This window comes from Scleropages formosus, chromosome 8, assembly GCF_900964775.1.
Source record: "Scleropages formosus chromosome 8, fSclFor1.1, whole genome shotgun sequence".
Lineage (NCBI taxonomy): Eukaryota > Metazoa > Chordata > Actinopteri > Osteoglossiformes > Osteoglossidae > Scleropages > Scleropages formosus.
This window is the reverse complement of record NC_041813.1, coordinates 19,301,616-19,319,443: the sequence shown is the minus strand read 5'-3', so window position 1 is coordinate 19,319,443 and position 17,828 is coordinate 19,301,616. Positions and strand designations below refer to the sequence as shown.

Here is a 17,828-nt window from a genome sequence, read left to right as displayed (position 1 = left end):
ATTAGTTTTGTTGGTTAATGCAAGGCCTTGTTGTTTCCTACAGGGAGCCAGAGAAGAAAGTCTTCACCTTCTGCGGCGATTTTATAAGGCAAGTTTTCCCAGCTGCTCTGTGGCTCTCTTCATTCCACTCCTACTCCGGGACCCCCGTTTTTCCCTCTAACACTGTATCCTGTCTACGCTCGTGTAAACATCAGCATGGGCCCATTGTTGATGACCAAGGATTCAGAGAAGAAACCTCCACAGCTTTCAGTCCCTGAAATGACAGTCCAGGAGTTTCAAACCAACCACCTCATCATTCAAAAAGAATCAGCTGCCAGTGATGGTGTTCTTGCTTCCGATCTGATTGCACATTTCATGGTTTTGTGTTACTGTGAGGAAGGTGACGTGTCAGATGTATGCCAGCTGTGCTCATTCCGGTTTTAGACATTTAGAGAAATAGCCAGCGTTTCCACTGGCGTTTTAGATTTAGGACAGAGGTTACTGCTGTGCCATTCTCTATGGCAGCACCCTGATTTGACCCAATGGTGACAATGAGGATCAGCAGTATTTAAGCTGCATTTAAGATCTCCTCCATCCTGTCTTGCTTGCCTCCCCCCAGACATGTTTGTTGCTACTCTGCACCTTGCTTTGTTCCTTCATATGTTCTATGTTTGTGTCTCCATGCAGGGGGAGGAGATATTCCTGGACATGTTTGAAGATGAATACAGGACCATGACAGTAAGACCTGCACACACCTGTTCTCAACCTTCAGCCTCAGCACAGCCACTGGTCCCCGGACCTTTATTCTTTGCATCATTACATTGCTGCTGGTCAGGCCATGCTGAGTGTGTCCATGTCTGGAGAGGGGCTGTCAGCTGTTCCTGTCCTCGCAATTCCAAAATTCCCTTTTTTCATATCAACTCCCAGGGGCAGTGCAATGGAACCCTTTGTTAATGTTGCATATTTACATTCAGCCTTCATATAACAGCATACATTAAAACCAAAAATAACCACAGCAGAAAAATATATACACCTTTTCATGCAGCAGGCTTGTTATTCAGTATTGGATTTTTGGGGCAGAGACTCTTGGTGTGTCAAAATAAGTTTTTGTCCCTCAGTGGTGTCAAACTAGCTGTTTCCTGGGTAAATGTAGGGTATTAACCTCTCGATAACCATGGAAATAATGACACTACTGTAAATAAAACTTTAATTCTGTGATAAAATTAAGGTCTAGTGTCGAATTTTTGGTAATGCTGCCCAGAGCCTCTAATAATGTGTCTGTGACATCATAAGCATCTATAAGTTAGATGATCTCAGTTTCTGAAAACATAGAAAAGAAAGTATGAAGGGCTTTGGGAAAGGCTGCAAAGATAGAAAGAGACATGGAAAGGAATAATATGATTAAAATGTAATTTAGAAATTATATTTTCTATTATATAATTTAGTTCATAAGAAATGATAATTTGATCTCACAATGGGAATTGTGATTTCGCAGAACAAATTAACCCTGTTATGTATGGTATGGGTGTACTGCTATCTGTAATGTTCTTAGTGTCTTTTTTTTTTTTTTTTTTTTTTAATAAACCATTTTGTGCATTTTTGTGTTTGTGTGTCTGCCCAGAATAAGCCTCTGAATGTGGAGTATCTAATGATGGATGCCTCAATCCTGCTGCCACCCACGGGCACCCCGCTGACGGGCATCGACTTTGTTAAGAGGCTGCCCTGCGGAGATGTGGAAAGGACACGCAGGGTGAGCCACACAGACACATACAAGCACAAAGCCGCTGTATCGCTTATTGTGCGACTGCTTCTCATGACAACATTGTGCTTGCAATGACAGATGGATGACCAGATTTTCACCAAATTTAACAAATGCTGACTTTTGCCCCAGTGCACCAACTGTTGTAATAGGTGTCACAAATGAAGCTACAGTGAGGCTAACTATGTACCTCCAGTGGTGTCAACTTTTCAACATCTTAATATCAGTTCTTTGTCTGGTCTGTATTTAATCATTGTAACCATGGGTATTAAAAAAAAAAAAAAAAAATGCACTGTGCGCTCGTGCACCATCCTGTCACAGTACCCCTAAGGTCAGGTTTTTTGCTTTTTTCCAAAAAAAGAAAAAAAAAAAAAAAAACTTCCCCTTCTTTCCTGACTTTCCATTAGCATGGTGAACTGGGGTATGAAAATGGAACCCAGTCTCAGTCATCCTGTCCTCGGACTGGTTTTGGAAAGATGTCAAGAAAGAGGCTCACACACTGCGTTTCTCTTCTCCAATTTGTCAAAATCCATTTTTTTCTGCCTTTCATGCCTCGGTGGTCCTCCCGATGTATTTCATGCAAACTGCGCTGTTACGGTGTTCCTCAGGATCCCGTCTGGTTGCAGAAAGAGGGACATCTCAAATTTACATCTCTGTTAATCTTACACTTTTCTCCAAAGCAGCTTACAGTGTTAAGCTACATATAGGAGTTTACTCATTTATACAGCTGGGTCATTTTTACTGTATCAGTTCAGAGTTCCTTGATCAAGGGATTCAAACCCAAGTCCTTCAAGTGGGAAGAGACAGCTGTAGCCGTTATGGCCCCTGCTGCCCCTAAACACCATAATGTTAAAAACAAGCGTGGTAGCTTATAGCATAGTGGTTAGAGCTGCTGCCTTTGGGTCCAAAGATCACCAATTCGAATACCCTGGAACAAGGTATTTACCCTAAAATAGCTCCAGTGAACTCGCCCAGTGATGTAATGGATATAGGTTCTAAACCTTTCAGGGGCTAGTGGCTTGTTTGATAATCTGAGAAAAGCTAAGGACCCCCTCCTGGAAAAATATCCATAAATAAGTGTTGCTCAAGGCTTTTCTCCCCATGTCTCTGCAGGCCATCCGCGTGTTCTTCATGCTGCGTTCGCTCTCACTGCACCTGCAGGGGGAGCCGGAGACGCAGCTGCCCCTCACACGACCCGAAGACCTCATTAAGACAGACGATGTCCTGGACCTGAGTGAGTGGAACCCAGCCCTCTCTCTCACACTCAAACCCCCCTCCACACACCACGAAAAGCAGCACTAGAGCTGTAAAGCGCAGGCATACAGGTGCTGTTTCTGGTGACCGGTGGTTAAAAATAGGCCATGTCAAAGTTAAGTAGGTCTTCTGCGGAGATGAGTCATGTTCCATAGTACATGCACAGCAGCTGAGAGGTCCTCCTGCTTTTCCAGGATGATGCCTGCCGTTTGATTGTACCGCTTTCCAGCAGTGCCCACGAGTTCACCCGCTCTGTCAGTGTGTGGGTCCACCCCTCAGCTTCCTGCACTCGTCCAACACATGCAGTCACACTACTCGCACTTCACTGGCCTGCTTACCTGGGTGCCATGGCCACCAGCTTACTCACCACTTCTTCAATAAAGCAACTTTTCATGTGAGGGTTGTACACAATGGTACAGCTATGTAGTATTTTCGCTGTCAATTCAGGGTAGGCATCTTGCTGAAGGGTACTGCAGCTGGGGTGGGATTCAAACAGATCCTTGGAATAGAAGGCAACAGGTGTAATCACCATGCATCACCTGCTCCTTGGTAGCAAGACACTGTACAACAGCAGAGGAAGAGGACAGCAATGAGAAAGCTGTCCAGTGTGGCACTATCCTGTTACCTGGCACACTGCAGGAGCAGCTCATATTTACCCTATATGCGTGTTTGCGTCTGTAACTGGAGTCCACAGATCAGCACTTTGAACAGTCTTGTTCATTCACTGAACAGCTGAAACAGGGCCAGTGAAACTCTGAGTCGAATAAGCCCACTTCCTTCTGAGAATTTGCTCCTTCGTTGGGTAACCTGGACATGGTTTGAGTCCTGAACTTACTCACTGACTGAGAGCATGACCACACCACACTGGGGTTTTCATGGTGGATGTCGGACAGGCTCTTCCAGGGAAGGTGGTCCTCTTATTAAGTTGCGTTCTATGACCGACGCAACACGTTTATTTTTACACACTCAGGAAGTGACGCCCACCAGCGAGAGAGCTTTCCTCGTACGAGTGGGTGTCTCTTCTTCGGACGCGTCTCGTTTTGCCGTGTCATGTCTGTGTCTTTGCGTCTTTCTTTCCACACTGCCGCTGTGGCTACCAAACCTAACAAGGCGTTGACAGTGAGGAAGGAACCAGCTGACCCAGAAAACTCTATGGGACCTTGGTGGGTGCCATGTCATCAATGTGGGGCTCAACTTGTGACTTTAAATTCGGGTCTCCTCTCATCAGGGGTGAAGACAGTCTTTGGCACACTGGGACGTTTCAGGTCCAGGCAGTAACCAGACATGGGACAATACTATTAGGATCTCGTATTGATTTTATTTAGAAAATCCTGAAGTATGAAACCAAGTGCAAAACTAGTCCAGTCAGTCAGAGTGGAAAAGAAGCAGTTTTTCGTCCAGAGTAACTCTTTTTTTTTTTTTTTTTTAAAGCTCAAAACTTCCTAACTTGTTTGTTCTCACACACTGAGTGCTTTCCATGTAAGGACTTCCTAAATGTTCATTGGCCGCACCTTGTGCTTGTTTTCACACTCAGTTTGAGGGAAAGACTACTAATTTAGTAATTATGAATGCAGTCATACCTCAGGATCTGCTGATCATTTGAGAATTCAACTTTTAATCAAGTTTCATTTAATACCCCAGCTTCGTCTTACGAGACATTCCTTTATATTCATAGAGACTGACTTCAGATTTTGGATTTTTACATTTTTTCGCGTCGGACACTTTTCTCCAGTGTTTAGCCAACACCTTTATCCAAGTTCACTTACAGTGCTAGACATACTTCAGTAAACACCCTGCATTCATTCACGCATTTATGTAGTACAGCAGTGTAACACACACACAGATTCACACACTGCAGGCAATTTACAATCACCATTCCCCCTGAATCTCATCTGAGCTGTGGGAGGAAATGTGGGTACCTGGAAGAAACACACATGAATATGGCAAGATGCTGGAGAGGGGTTTATTCTCTGGCAATATAGTATATGTAAACTTATTCTGTGTGTATTGGGGTTTTTTTAATGGTTTAATTTTTTTAAAGCAGGTTTAGTATTATGGTTTCATCTTTATGTAAGCACAAATTTATTGTGGCATGTCCTGTAAGGCTTACGTGGCGACGGGGTTAGACATGGTTTTTTGTTTTGTGCAGAGTGTCAGCAGCAAAGTAATCCAACACACACATACATTCACATGCTACAAGCATTTTCGCAATACCATGCTTTAAGTGTGTGCTATGTATTAGTTTAGAAATCTTGAATGAGTGAAGGTAGATGGCTAAACTGTTATAGAGTAATTAATGAAGGGGAAACTGCCTTGTTATGCTGTGTTAGAACTAATGTTAACTGCTGAAGTAATTGTGTTCATTTAGGATTTTGTCAAATTTTTGCATAAATGGCCGTCATTTTCGGCGCTCAGGAACACTTTTTTTTTTTTTTTTAAACCAGAGAAAGTGATGGTAATTATGTCTCTATTGTGAGAATTCACCTTATGAAGGGTATTTCAGGAACTCGTTACCTGTGTAAGGTGGGGGAAACTTTCTTTCTGTTTCTTTCTTCTGTTTCTTTTTTTTAAAAAAAAATCTGGGTTGTATGTCGAAGGGGAATCTGTACACCATGAGTCACTTGGAGATACTTGACCGGTTTTCAGATGACGTAGATTACATTCAGCATACCATGTCCTTGGTAACGAGCCATGGATGATCTTTTCTTCAAGACAAAAAATGGGTAGAGATGTAAACTCGAGACAATATGTACCATGGTAGAGGTCACCAAGGTTGAGTTTTGCAAGGTGTTGCTATAGTTCTGTACAGGAAAGACCTTTGCTTTGTAGGCTGTGCCATAATGTTGACAATGTGTGGATTCCTATGAAAATAGGAAACGGGTAAATGGACTGCCAGCCCCTCATCATGCCACAACGGGTAACCGCTTAGTTCGTAGCTGACCACACTGGTTTACTGAAGTATCTGTCAGCGGTCAGCCACCATTTCCTTGGAAGTTGCACGGAAAGTGAAAACCACTCATCAGCGTCGACCTTTCCTAAGAGTACGCGCCCCAGTGGCTCGCCAAGCCCGGCATAGAAACATAAGAGCAACTTTCAGAGGAGCATTTCTGGTTGCGGTCAGGTGCTTGGTATGGAATGACTCACCGGAGTGTTTTAAAAAGTCCCGGTGTGTCGTCACCACTGACCTTGCACCGAGGACATACGTGCCTTCAGCCTTTATTCATTGTTAGGAGTATTGAAGGCCCATTCATAACATAGTTCCTCAACTTAATCTGCCTGAAGCTGCCCGTAAATCAGGATCGTAACATCACGTGCCACAGGTTCACTTTTCAGGTGTCCTTTGATGGGCCTAGAGTAACTGCAGTACTTCAGTCAAACACATATTATTATTTCTTATTAATTTATCTGACACTTTTTTCTGTTAAGCAGTTTAAAATGCTCAGCTGCTTATGATGGTTTTCCCATTCATACAGCAGGGTAATTCTTACTGTATCAATCCAGTGTGATTACCTTGATCACAGGTCAGGAGCAGGGATTCAAACCCTGGTCCTTCACTGGCAAGGTGACGGCTCTAAGGCCCCTTTTAATAAAACTTCGGATTAATGTGTTCACTGCTGACAGCCAAGTTCTGTGAAATTTAGTTCTCTAAAGACAGTTCGCTAAATTCAGTGGAGTTTTACATTTCCGTACATTTAGTTACAAGCTAACTAAACTACATGTAAATCAGCAGTTTTTTTTTTTTTTTAATGCGAGTTATTTTGGCATATTTCCGTTCGACTGTGAGGTAATAACCCCTGATGACACTGCTCTTCTCTCTGCAAGGAATTTGCTGTCTCATGCAGAGCCTGCTCCTCTGCTTTTGTATATCTCACTTGGGTGTGTTTTTCCCTGAGGATGCATCCTCAGAGAGCTCCACCCACCTAACCCCAGCGCGTGGTTGTGATTGACAGATAACAGCGACCTTATTGCCTGCATGGTGGTGACGAAGGACGGCAGCCAGGCGCAGCGCTTCCTCGCTGTGGACGTGTACCAGATGAGCCTGGTGGAGCCAGACAGTAAGCGGCTCGGTTGGGGTGTTGTCAAGTTTGCCGGGTTGCTTCAGGTTAGTACCGCCCCCACGGCCGCCAAGCCCCCATCCTTCTCTTGTTAGTTTATCATTCAGTGAGAAGAGCAGGACTTTGTATAAGATGCTGCATTGATTCGCAAAGAAAAAATAAAAATCCTTTATTTTGATACTCAGCACTGCAGATTGGGCTTCTGTGTGTTTCTTTACATATTGCTTGAATGTTTGTGTCCACATTCTTCCAGTGCTTGTAGAAGGTCTACAGGGAGATAATTTTGAAAGAATTCTTGGATCGCATGCTCCTTCTTACCTCACAGGACATGCAGGTGTCAGGTGTGGAGGATGACAGCCGAGCCCTGAATATCACAATCCACAAGCCAACTTCGAACCCCCACGCCAAGCCCTTCCCCATCCTACAGGCAGTCTTTGTGTTTGCCGACCACATCCGCTGCATCATTGCCAAACAGCGACTTGCCAAAGGCCGCATCCAGGCCCGACGCATGAAGATGCAGAGGATCGCAGGTGAGAGACATCCTGTCCTCTCCTGTCTCCTGGCATATTGGAGCGATGCCATGTCAGAGAGCTGGTAGGATTTTAGAGGAGCACAGGGAAACCCCAGGTGTCAGTCTATAAGATTAATTATTACTTTGACTGGATGTACCAGTCACTTTCATACACATGTAAATCATCTTCAAAGCCTCAGCAGGTTTCCAGCTTAAGGCTGTCGAAACAAACGCGTATTCAGTAATGCAGCAAGTTGGTGACATAAATGCGATTTCCTAAAGGCTTGAGTTGCAACCAAAGAAGACTGGGAAAGTGTCTGGTCCCACTTCCTGTCTCAGATCCCAGTTAGGTGAAAGACTGTCCAGGGCCTGTAACTGGAGACAACAAGGGCCGCTGTCTTCCAGATCTTGAGCCCCTTTAGGGCATGTATAGATACTGCACAGCTGGTCAGGAGGAACACACTTATCTGGCCTGGAGGTGCCAGAACCTTCCCTCCAATTCTTGATAAAAGGGAGCCAGAAAGAAATCAGGCCAATGGCTTTTATTTCAGCCCAGAGCACTGAGCCCTTAAGGACACATACATCTCAAATTTATGAGAAATACAACACACATGATTGAAAGAATCAGATCATATATAAGAATAATGGCTTCTTAGAGCCAGCTAGTGTGGTACTGTTTGTTGGTGACTATTATGCTGATTTAAAAAAAAAAAAAAAAACCCTTCGTTACTAAGCTGTGATAGATATGAGTGCAGCATAATCTCCCACATCCTGTCAACACCATCTCTACTCCCCTTCCCTCCAGCCCTGTTGGACCTTCCCATTCAGCCCACCTCTGATGTGCTGGGTTTCAGCCAGAGCATGGCCGCCTCTTCCCAGCAGCTGCCCTTCCGCTTCTACGACCAGACCCGGCGTGGCCCCCTAGAGACCGGCACCCCGCGCTCTGTCTTTGCCTCAGTGGACAAGGTCCCAGGTAACCGTGATGATGGTACATTGAGCAGCCTCTGCAAGAAACCACCTCCTCACTTCACTGCTTTTTCACTCAGAATTCATAAAAATAAAGATGGCATCTTCTCGTCTTGTTTTCATTGAATTTTACCCAGAAAATGAAGAAAAAAAATTTCTCCAAGAAGTTCCGGGTATTAAACTGAGCTCTAAGTGTATGTATGGAAGCGAATTGGTAGCACTGCAGCAGACAATGGCTTTATATGCTGGAATGTAAATACCAAGAGTCCTTTCAGCCACAGGCAGTCATGGAGGTGAAACTTGTTTCTGCGCAAAAACTTATCTGTCAAGTGTTCTATGAAACAAAGGTTTGAATATCCTGAAAAGTTTTCACCTTGGCCAGGTTTACTAAAGGCTCGGTGACAAATGTGAAATGCTGTCTTGGAAAAATCTTCGTAGCTTGTAGCTGTGTGCATTTTTATTGTGTATTCTAGGTTTTCACAATGGTGCATTGGTTTACAGCTGTCTTTGTGGTTCAGTGAAAATCTCCTCTGTACAATGTGTTTCTCAGCAACTGGTTCTGCCATCGAAACTGCAGTTCAGATCTCCCAACCATTGTGGAATTTGATCAATCAGCATGTGTGTGTCTTGTGCTCTGGCACCTTCTGACATCAAGAGTCTGATTTCAGCACGAGCCTCCTTCACCTGAACCTGATGACAATAAGTTTGTCTCTGTTTAGATAAAAGTTGTTCACAGAAAGCCGGTGTTTCATGCCCTTGAGCATCGCTTCATAGGAAACCAGACTAAGAACGCTCCTTTTCTTAGATAAACTATGAGTAATAAAGCCAGTTGCTTTTTTTTTCCCCTCCACACTTTTTTGACTTTTCTTTGTCCTGTGGTTTATGGCAGCAGAGCTGCCAAACAAACTGCACGTTTCTCAAGTCTTTGGGACATCTAGCATGAGTGGCCAGTAGAGTGTAAGTGCTGGGAAAGGAGCTAATGCTAACACTAAAGCTAGCGTGTGCTGTGCTGCCAGCTCAACCTGAGTCTCGGCTCCTACTGAGTTCAGGGCGCTCAGTGACGACATGCAGCCGGGGACACTCCGTCTCGCAGGTGCTGCGTGGGTGCGAAGAGTGGGGGGTCGTTTGACTAATTTGCATCTTTCGTTTGCATGGTTGGGGTTTCCTTCGATGACAACTCTATAGACAGGCGCTGTGGGTTCTGAGAAATGGTTTGGACTCGTGCCATGAGTCTGAATGTGAAAAGCAGGGCAGTGACTGAAGGAGAGTCCTGGAGTGGCTGGGAAGCTATGGAATCTGATACTGGGTTTTTTTTAAACTGCGGTCGTTACCCCCTTCCAGTGGGCCTCCTGCCCAAATAGCCTTAATAAATGATCGTGATGGGCAGTAAATGCAGCTGAAGCTGCATGCCTTTCGGCAGATGCTGAGTGTGTGCCCGTGTGTGTGCGTTCCAGGGTTTGCGGTGGCCCAGTGCTCAAGCCAGGCTGGCTCCTCGCCACTGTCGTCTCCCTCTCCCCCCTCCAGTGGCAGCACGGGCCGCTGTGACTCAGCCACTGTCAGCAGCGCTTCAGCCACCCAGAGTCCCACAGGTAAAGCTGTCCATCCCCAGTCTCCTTTAGAACACCAGAGGCAGTCTATCCTCCCTGTCCCTCGACCCTTGGCCCATCACTCTACCTGAACTAGAGGGCCCTCTGCCAGGAGTTAGGGTGGTTTGCTGGGGGGTACCACACTCTCTGACCTGGGACTGACTCTGGTGGAGTTTGGAGACGATCAATACTGTTAAATACATCCATCTGCGCTCCTCTTTCCTGAACTATATTCAGCAGGCATGGTGTGTGTGTGTGCGCGCGCGCACTATTTCCTGCACTGCTATGCCCTGCACTGAAGCTAAACAGCTTTTTACCTTCTGCTCTCCTTCTCTTATGTGTGTGTTTATAAAAGCGCTTCTTTCTAAGTCATCTCAGTTTCTGCGTGGCCGACACAAACCCTTTCCTGCTGCATGTGAATCCTTTACAACCTACTCCTCCTTCACCCTGAACTCCCGCTGTTTGCTCCACATGACAGTTCGCCTGCTCCTCAGGATGAACAGTGGCACGTAGGCAGTCGGTGCTGGCAAAAAACATGTTTCTGCTAGCACTTGTTTTATTACCATGGTGCTCTGCGACATGACTTTGGCCAACGTGGGGAACTCCCACGATTACTGAAAGCCAGTTGCCATCTTTCTGAGAAAAAGGCCCTTACTCCCATCTTTTCTGGAATTCTCTTGGCCCTGCGGGCTTCTTGGATTTCCACTTGACGGTGGTGCATGTAATAAAGTTACTAGGTAAACAAAAGATATTAGCAATAATAACAGAACATCTTCAGGGAAAGTTAGAAAGTAAATATCCTCTCAGTAAAAATGAAGAAAAATAGTGAGTAGCAGCCCACAGTTCCATTGAATCTGAGTGGTTGTTTGGTTTTTCCTCCAGACCTCACTTAAGTTGGTGTGTGAGTGGTTTGGAATGCTTTTGTTGAGAGTTTGGAGATTCTGTAGAAAACTCCAGCAGAGAAGGGCTGGGGTTTTCACTAAAGACTTGGAAGTTTCCCTGGTCTTTACAAGTTAAGACTCGCCTTGCAGCACCCCATTCTAGTGACTGCTACCACCATGTAGGATGCTCTGAGGTGACCCTTCTGAAAAACACTCTTGGCAAATGGATGGAGGTTTGGGTTGATACGGCAGTTTCTGTGCTAGGGTGCATCATGGTTGGGGCTGTGTGGTACGGGGCCTCGCTGGTGTTATGTCTCAGTAGCTAGTTGCATTTCTCTCAGTGTTGCCTTTGGTCATATCAACACCTCTAGGTCTGGCAGGCATCCTCCCGTGATATTGGTGCTCCAGTGGAAATGTACAGTGTATGTTTGAGGTCTGGGTGTCCCCTTAACTAACCACCAGATGTCCTGAGCTTTAGAACACCCTGTCATTCTTTCTGCCTCCTTGGTGCCGCTGGTGCATTGCTTGAGTTACCAGTGGAGTTGGAAATGTTGCGTGGGATGGCCCTGTGGTTAAGGAACCGGAACGGTGCTAAAAAGGATGCCAGTTCTGATACCCACATGCAGCCTTGCTGCAGTACCCTGGAGGAGTAGGTTTCATGCAGAAATCTCCAGCTGTGAGCAGTGGCAAAAGGCGCACAGGCAGCCGGAGCAGGCCACAGCAAGTCCTGCACTGCAAGATTCGCCTTGCTGTGGCACCACCTCGCTCCGGTTTTAACTCACCAGATCCACTCCAAGGCTAATTTTAATAACCGCATTTACATTTTATAAAACACCTTCTCAGAAAGCCATGTATCACAGATGGGCAACATCAGTATCATCAGTGTCAAAAGCCACAGCACAGGCAGTGTAGGAAGGTCGCAGCAGCTCGCGGCTGCTGTGAATCCCCTTCTCGTCTGCAGAGAGCGATGCCCATATTGACTCTTACCTTTTATTGATATTTATTAACTTTTCGTTAAATACATAATGACAAATCTTCTGACCATTTGAAGCAGGAAATTTGCTTTCTACTCACATACTTCTGGGACTTACCTCATGCCCCTATTGCTCACCTTTTACATTTATTCATTTAGCTGATGTTTTTCTCTAAAGCAACTTACAGTGTTAAGGTTACAGAGTTATTACATGCTATTACAGTTATTTACCCATTTATACAGCTTGGGTAGCCTTAGCAATCAGCAATTTAGGGTAAGTACCTTACTCAAGGGTACTACAGCCAGAGGTGGGGATCAAACCTCCAGCCTTTGGATCCAGAGGCAGTAGCTCTAACCACTACGCTACCAGTTGTCCCTTTTGGTATCAGGTTACGCTCTTACTGGTCAGCTGGTCATTGACTTCATACTGCTGCCAGGCAGCTGTGGGTATCATCCTTCTCCTCATTAACTGTTGATATGCCATTGTGCTCCTATCAGTCGGTTGTTGGATTTAGTTTGTGCGACTATCAGTCACCTTTTGGAATCACTTAATTCCCCTGTTAATGGCCTCTTCATATCACTTCTTGCTATTTTTGTTCACCTGTTGGATCACGGTGGTTCGCTTTGTTGTGCCATTGGTCACCTGTTAAAGTCACGTCATGTTTTTGGTGGTCGCTTGTTTGTATCACCTCACATCTTCATTGGTTGCCCCTTGGTCTTGTCACACTCCTGTTGGCTGTTGCTCCCTCAGTGGTTGCGAGGCCAGTGGCAGAGCGGTGTTTTGCGCCGCATGAGCATCTGCATGGGCTGCTCTGTGTTTTCTGCTTGCGTGGCCAATGCGGTGCCATTAACCACCGTGCGTGTACCACAACGCCTTTTTCCATTTCCTCTATGTGCTTTCTTCTGTCAACACAAACAAGAATTCTTTTTTTCTTTTATCTGTCCTTCAGCTCACTTTAACAAAATAAACTGTTTCTGATTAATATCTCTAGATTGTGATACAGTTGCTGAACTCAATCCAGTGTCCCTAAGCTCCCGTACTCTGTGTTTGCATGCTGACCCACGCATGACTGCCTGACCTTCTCGCTGCCAGCTCCCACCCCCTCTGTGCCACAGTCTCACCTGCTCTGTGATATGTGCTTCTGTTCTCCTCTAGTCAGGTCTGGCAGGAAAGGACGGCGGAGGGTGTTTAGTCTGTCCGAGGAGGACGGGGGCGGCGGACACTGGGTTTAGACCTCCATCCAGCCGTGACCCCAGCTCCCCAGGCAGGTCTCTTTATTCAGCACACTTGGGTACTGCTGAAGGGGGTGGTGGTGGCCTCCTTACGCCATCAGCCCAACAACGCCACCGCCGCCACAGGCCCAACAGGTCCAACAGGCCCCAGACCACCTCTCCAGCCCTTAGGGCACTGGGTGTGGGACGGCCCTGTCTCAGGAGGGGGCTTCTCACCAGGGGTCAGTGGCCAGTTTACTCCACTGCTGAAACAGTGTAACAGTTTTTTGTAATGCACTTTTTCTGCCTTTGGAAATATTTATCAAGGCCAAAAAAGCAGAATGTGCTATAGCTGCATAAACAGAGTCCCTGTCTGCAGGGTTATAGGGCTTGTCAGGCCTCTGAGAATTTCCTTGCACTTTCCTGGGAATTGTGAATGTATGTGTATTTAGCTCAAGGCTGCTCAACACTCATTTTTTAAGTATATTTGGCAGCTGCTGCACTCACATTGGAAAAAATCCCCAGTGGCCTTATCTTCCCAGCTGGGAAGGACAGGTTTCTCCTGTCTCACTTTTTTGTGCTTTCCTTAATTACTGGGTTTGTTTGCTGTTAGAATTAATTTGTGTTGCGTTGAGGTTGCTACTGTTTTTGTCCTTCCATTGTTGTTGATTTATGGGTTGCACTTTGGCCGCTCAAAGGTGTCTGGTTTCCACCTTCTTCATGCCTTCAGTTGGCTTCTTCTTGTGTTCAGCTTTTGTCTGCTCACAGTTGTGCTTAAGTCTGTCTTTTGTCTTGCTTAGAGTCCTTTTCCGAATTGGTTCGCTTAGTGTTGTTGTTTTATTTATTTATTTTCAAGTCAATCTAGAGTTCATCGCTCATTTGCTGTACTCTAAAAACCTTGACAACCCAGAGGAAATCCCATTGTGATTGATGCCAGGGAACGATGACTCAGTGCTTAGAGATGTATACTGTCCATATTGGATTGTTCTGTTGACACATTTTGTTTTGTGTAAACAGATGATGCCACCTTTATGGACCAAACAACACCTTCCTCTTCCAGTGAAGTGGAACCTGGTGAGCCGGCAAACTACGCCCCTACACCCCAGGCCCCACCCCCCACCTTGGCCCCAAGCCTCACCCCAGCACCCCAGCCGGCCATCTCTCTCTTCTCAGACGATGGCACTGACGCCCTGAGCGTAGAGTCCCTGACCCTGCTCCCTCCCGCTGACCCTCCCCGCCTCCGCAGTCTCACCACCCAAGGGGAGAGTGATGCAGTGCCCCTGCAGCTGGCCACGGACAGCACACCCCCAGCGGAGGAGTAGAGGGGAGAGGGAGTGGTTAGCCTTCTCCCCGTTTCTCTCTGACTAGTTGCTTCTCCTCCCCGTCTTGCCCCGTGACCAGGCTCATTTAGTCCTGTTATGTTTTTCAGAATTTCACCATGGGGCTGGCACATAAATATTTTTAATTTATTTGTTTTTTTTTTTTTTTTTCTTTTTTTTTTTTTGTTTTTCGAGTGGATGGACCTTTGTGACCTTCTGCAAGTAGATGACAAAGGTCAAAGCACAGCTGGGTTTGTGAGTGTTTCCTCTGTCCAGCATGGTGCTGTTTTGTACTTTGTGTGTGTGTGTGTGTGTGTGTGTGTGGAAGAGAATCAGTGCAAGAGAGCATGTGTGTTCCTGTATATAGACATCTTCAGTAGAAATTGAAGACAACTTCTTTATTGGGTTTTACCAGTCATAAAACGATGAATGTATAATATCTTTATGCAGGTATTAACAGGTTTCATTACCATAAAAAATTATTTTAGAGAGAGATTTCTCTATTCCATGGAAGTTTCTTTTCTAGTTGTAAAAATTGGCTTTCTGCTACTCCTAATTGTTTTGCAGCAACTGAATTTTCTTTGTTCCTTGGTTTGCTCGTGATCTGACAGACCACCACACGATCATTATTAACCATCTGCGTTCACCGTTCATACTGCAAAAAGTGTGTATTGAGTTTAAAATGATCTCAATCCGGACAAAAGTATAATTGAAAATCTAAGGTCTTTCCTCCACATTGGCAATGGGTCTGTTCATCAGTAAAGGGCAACATTTTCCTTCTTTTTTTTCCTCCTGTTTTAATTTAATGCATTTTTCGCATCCAGATTCAGGCAAACTTCGGTTTGAAATGCTTCTTTTCAGTCTGTCCTCGGCAGTATGGCACTGCTTGCGACCATTTGTTATGGTTGCTGTGCTAGTCCACAAGTCCGGTTGTCATAGGTTCATAACTACTTTTACGAACTAGAAAGGCAGAAATAGAAATGCAGCAGCAAGCCCTCCGAGCTGACAAATTGTTTAGTAAAATGGTTGTATAAAAATAGCACTTTCCATTGGAACTTCCATTGGAAGTGCTGGTTCTGTTGTTATAACTGATACAACAAAAGAAAGGTAGTTCCCTGCAACAGGACCATTCTGGTGTCAATCGTTGGACAAGTGAATGAAGTAATGTAAAGCTTTGACAGGTGTGAACCACCTCACCTAGTGTCTGGTAAACTGTGGACAGACTGTCAAAAGAATGAGCTGGAAGATTGGAAGTACACAGGTGTGGCCCAAAGATGTGACATTTTTTTTGCCCCATTGTTTGAGTATGTTACCAGCAATGTGGAGGATATCTGAAGTCTGAAAAGGGCTGTGCTGCTGAAAGAAAGTGACAGTCCTGTCATAATTCATCGTACATCTTCCATTCCTCCACCGCAGAGAGTGCGTGCGGGGTGGGTGTGTGTGTATGTCTCAAACAGGTTCACACTTTTACACCCATTTGTACAGGAGGCGAAACAGTTGACTCTTTGGCTTCCCAAATGTCCCTGACCAAGACGGAGTTCACGGATTTAAATGAAAGCAATACTTTTCTCCTTTCACCTCTCATTTCACTGAGGTCTTGGCAGTATAAATAACCTTAAAAAGAACGCAGTTGTACAATTGGACATTGTGTTACTGCATGATTTATGTTCTGTATATGTCATCCGCTTCTGATCTGTGTTATGTATAAGTTACCAATGGAAGTTTGAGAAATGCAATAAATTATTGTACTCTTCAAGCTCATTCGTGTGCAAATGTTTTGATTTCCCACCCCAGCTGTTCTGATAGATGTCAAGTGGTTTGTGCGACTACCCAGTGCCATTAAACTGGGTGTGGCAGTGTGTGAGAACCACAAATGCCTGCTTTAGGCTTAAACCATAATTTGTTGCCGTTCAAACGCGGCTCGGTGCGAGACTGCATACGTAGGTTGACGCTCGTGGTGTCTGAGACAAGCCGGAACCCAAGGGCCCTTGTGCAAACCGTGAGATCTCCTTTATGGGAAACAGTTCTGAGTCTCACTGTATTTTGTGTGATAAAATGAGTAAAGAGTAATTTGCATGGTCTGACTGCTGCCCGTGCGCTGCCGGAAAGATTGATCAAGACCTTATCTTTCTGGTGCACTTTGAAATGAGCACTGACGGCCTTCGTGTGGGCGCTCATTTCTGAGTTGCTGACTAGGCCAAGTGCTGGACCAGCATCCCTCAGCTGAATCTGGAGAACTTGTGTAAAAGATGCAGAAACTTCTGCTTGCCTTGCTGGTCATGCTGTTTAGCAGCATGGTACTTAGAGCAGCTGCCTGAGCAGCACATTTTGAAACGGTGGAAGCGGGTGTGAGCCTCTTTTGAGAGCGCCTTAACTGCACCTCGTCTGTGGCAGCCTACTCGGCATGCCGTGCGGTGCCCGCTTGCGAGGTGCCCTTTGCACCGAGTGAGCTCCTCCACGCTGCGGGAGCCATCATTTCCCGCTTGCAGGGAACCACCGCGCTCGATATCGCTTCCGTTTATTCAAATGGCTTCTGTTTTTGGTAATGTACACAGCAGTCGTTACCACGGGGACAGGAAAACAGCTGTGAGACACTTGTCAAAGCACGGCACAGACATGAAGTTCTCTCTTAGCACTGCTACACCGGCCACCCCGATCCTCCTGCGCTGCTTCTCAGGTGATCCCTGAGGCCCGGTTTGTCACCGGGCCAAGTCACGATAACCCTGTACCAACGGTGACCTCTCGCAGCGACCAGCACCATGTTCCGAACCCTCGTCTGCCAAAATCTTTACAAGATCTGAGCAGTGGTGGCGTTATTAGAAAAACCTCACTACCTGGAAGTGCGATGACGTCAGTTGTCACCAATGAGTCCCTTACCACAGGAAGTGGGACAGAAGTCACGGGGTGGGGGATGGGGCTCAGCCTATGTTTTTTTTTTATTATTTTTTTTTTACCGCATTTTCAGATGTTTGACACTCTGAAGGTCACGGAAGTTTAAATAAAAGCTGTAAAACATACATGAAGAATGGACGTCCTCCCTGCCAGCCTCTCTGACAGCATTGAACAACCCCCCCCCCCCCCCCCATGTGCCTGAGAACGATCACAGCTCATGGTTTCTTGTGAAGTTTGCCTCATCAGACTATTTTTTTTTTTTTTTTTTTCTTCCCTGTTTCTCTTCTCTGAAGAGACACTGAGAGAACGAAGTGCTTGTGGTTTTGTGTTCGCGGTATCCGAAACCCAAGAGTCTACCCAGTTTGTAAACTGTAGCCGAGTGCGGCACGTAATATCAGCTCGTGGAACACCAGACCTCATTTGGTGCGCATAAAAATACAG

At 45.7% G+C, this 17,828-nt stretch overlaps 1 protein-coding gene across 7 annotated transcripts in view; it reads left to right on the top strand.

Moving 5' to 3' along the window:
• clec16a (C-type lectin domain containing 16A) overlaps positions 1-14,643 on the top strand; it is a 36,149-nt gene extending 21,506 nt beyond the window's left edge. For 3 of the 7 annotated variants that reach the window (XM_018757246.2, XM_018757247.2, XM_018757244.2), the window contains 10 exons: positions 44-88; positions 667-717; positions 1,601-1,729; positions 2,852-2,972; positions 6,943-7,094; positions 7,373-7,577; positions 8,364-8,531; positions 9,979-10,113; positions 13,125-13,229; positions 14,194-14,643. In XM_018757246.2, the coding sequence (XP_018612762.1) occupies positions 44-88; positions 667-717; positions 1,601-1,729; positions 2,852-2,972; positions 6,943-7,094; positions 7,373-7,577; positions 8,364-8,531; positions 9,979-10,113; positions 13,125-13,229; positions 14,194-14,498 (1,416 nt within the window). In that variant the 3' untranslated portion in view covers positions 14,499-14,643. Of the gene's footprint in view, positions 1-43; positions 89-666; positions 718-1,600; positions 1,730-2,851; positions 2,973-6,942; positions 7,095-7,372; positions 7,578-8,363; positions 8,532-9,978; positions 10,114-13,120; positions 13,275-14,193 lie in introns of those variants that run through there. The other 4 variants (XM_018757252.2, XM_018757248.2, XM_018757250.1 and 1 more) reach the window with 3 other exon arrangements.
• Positions 14,644-17,828: the final 3,185 nt, after the last annotated feature.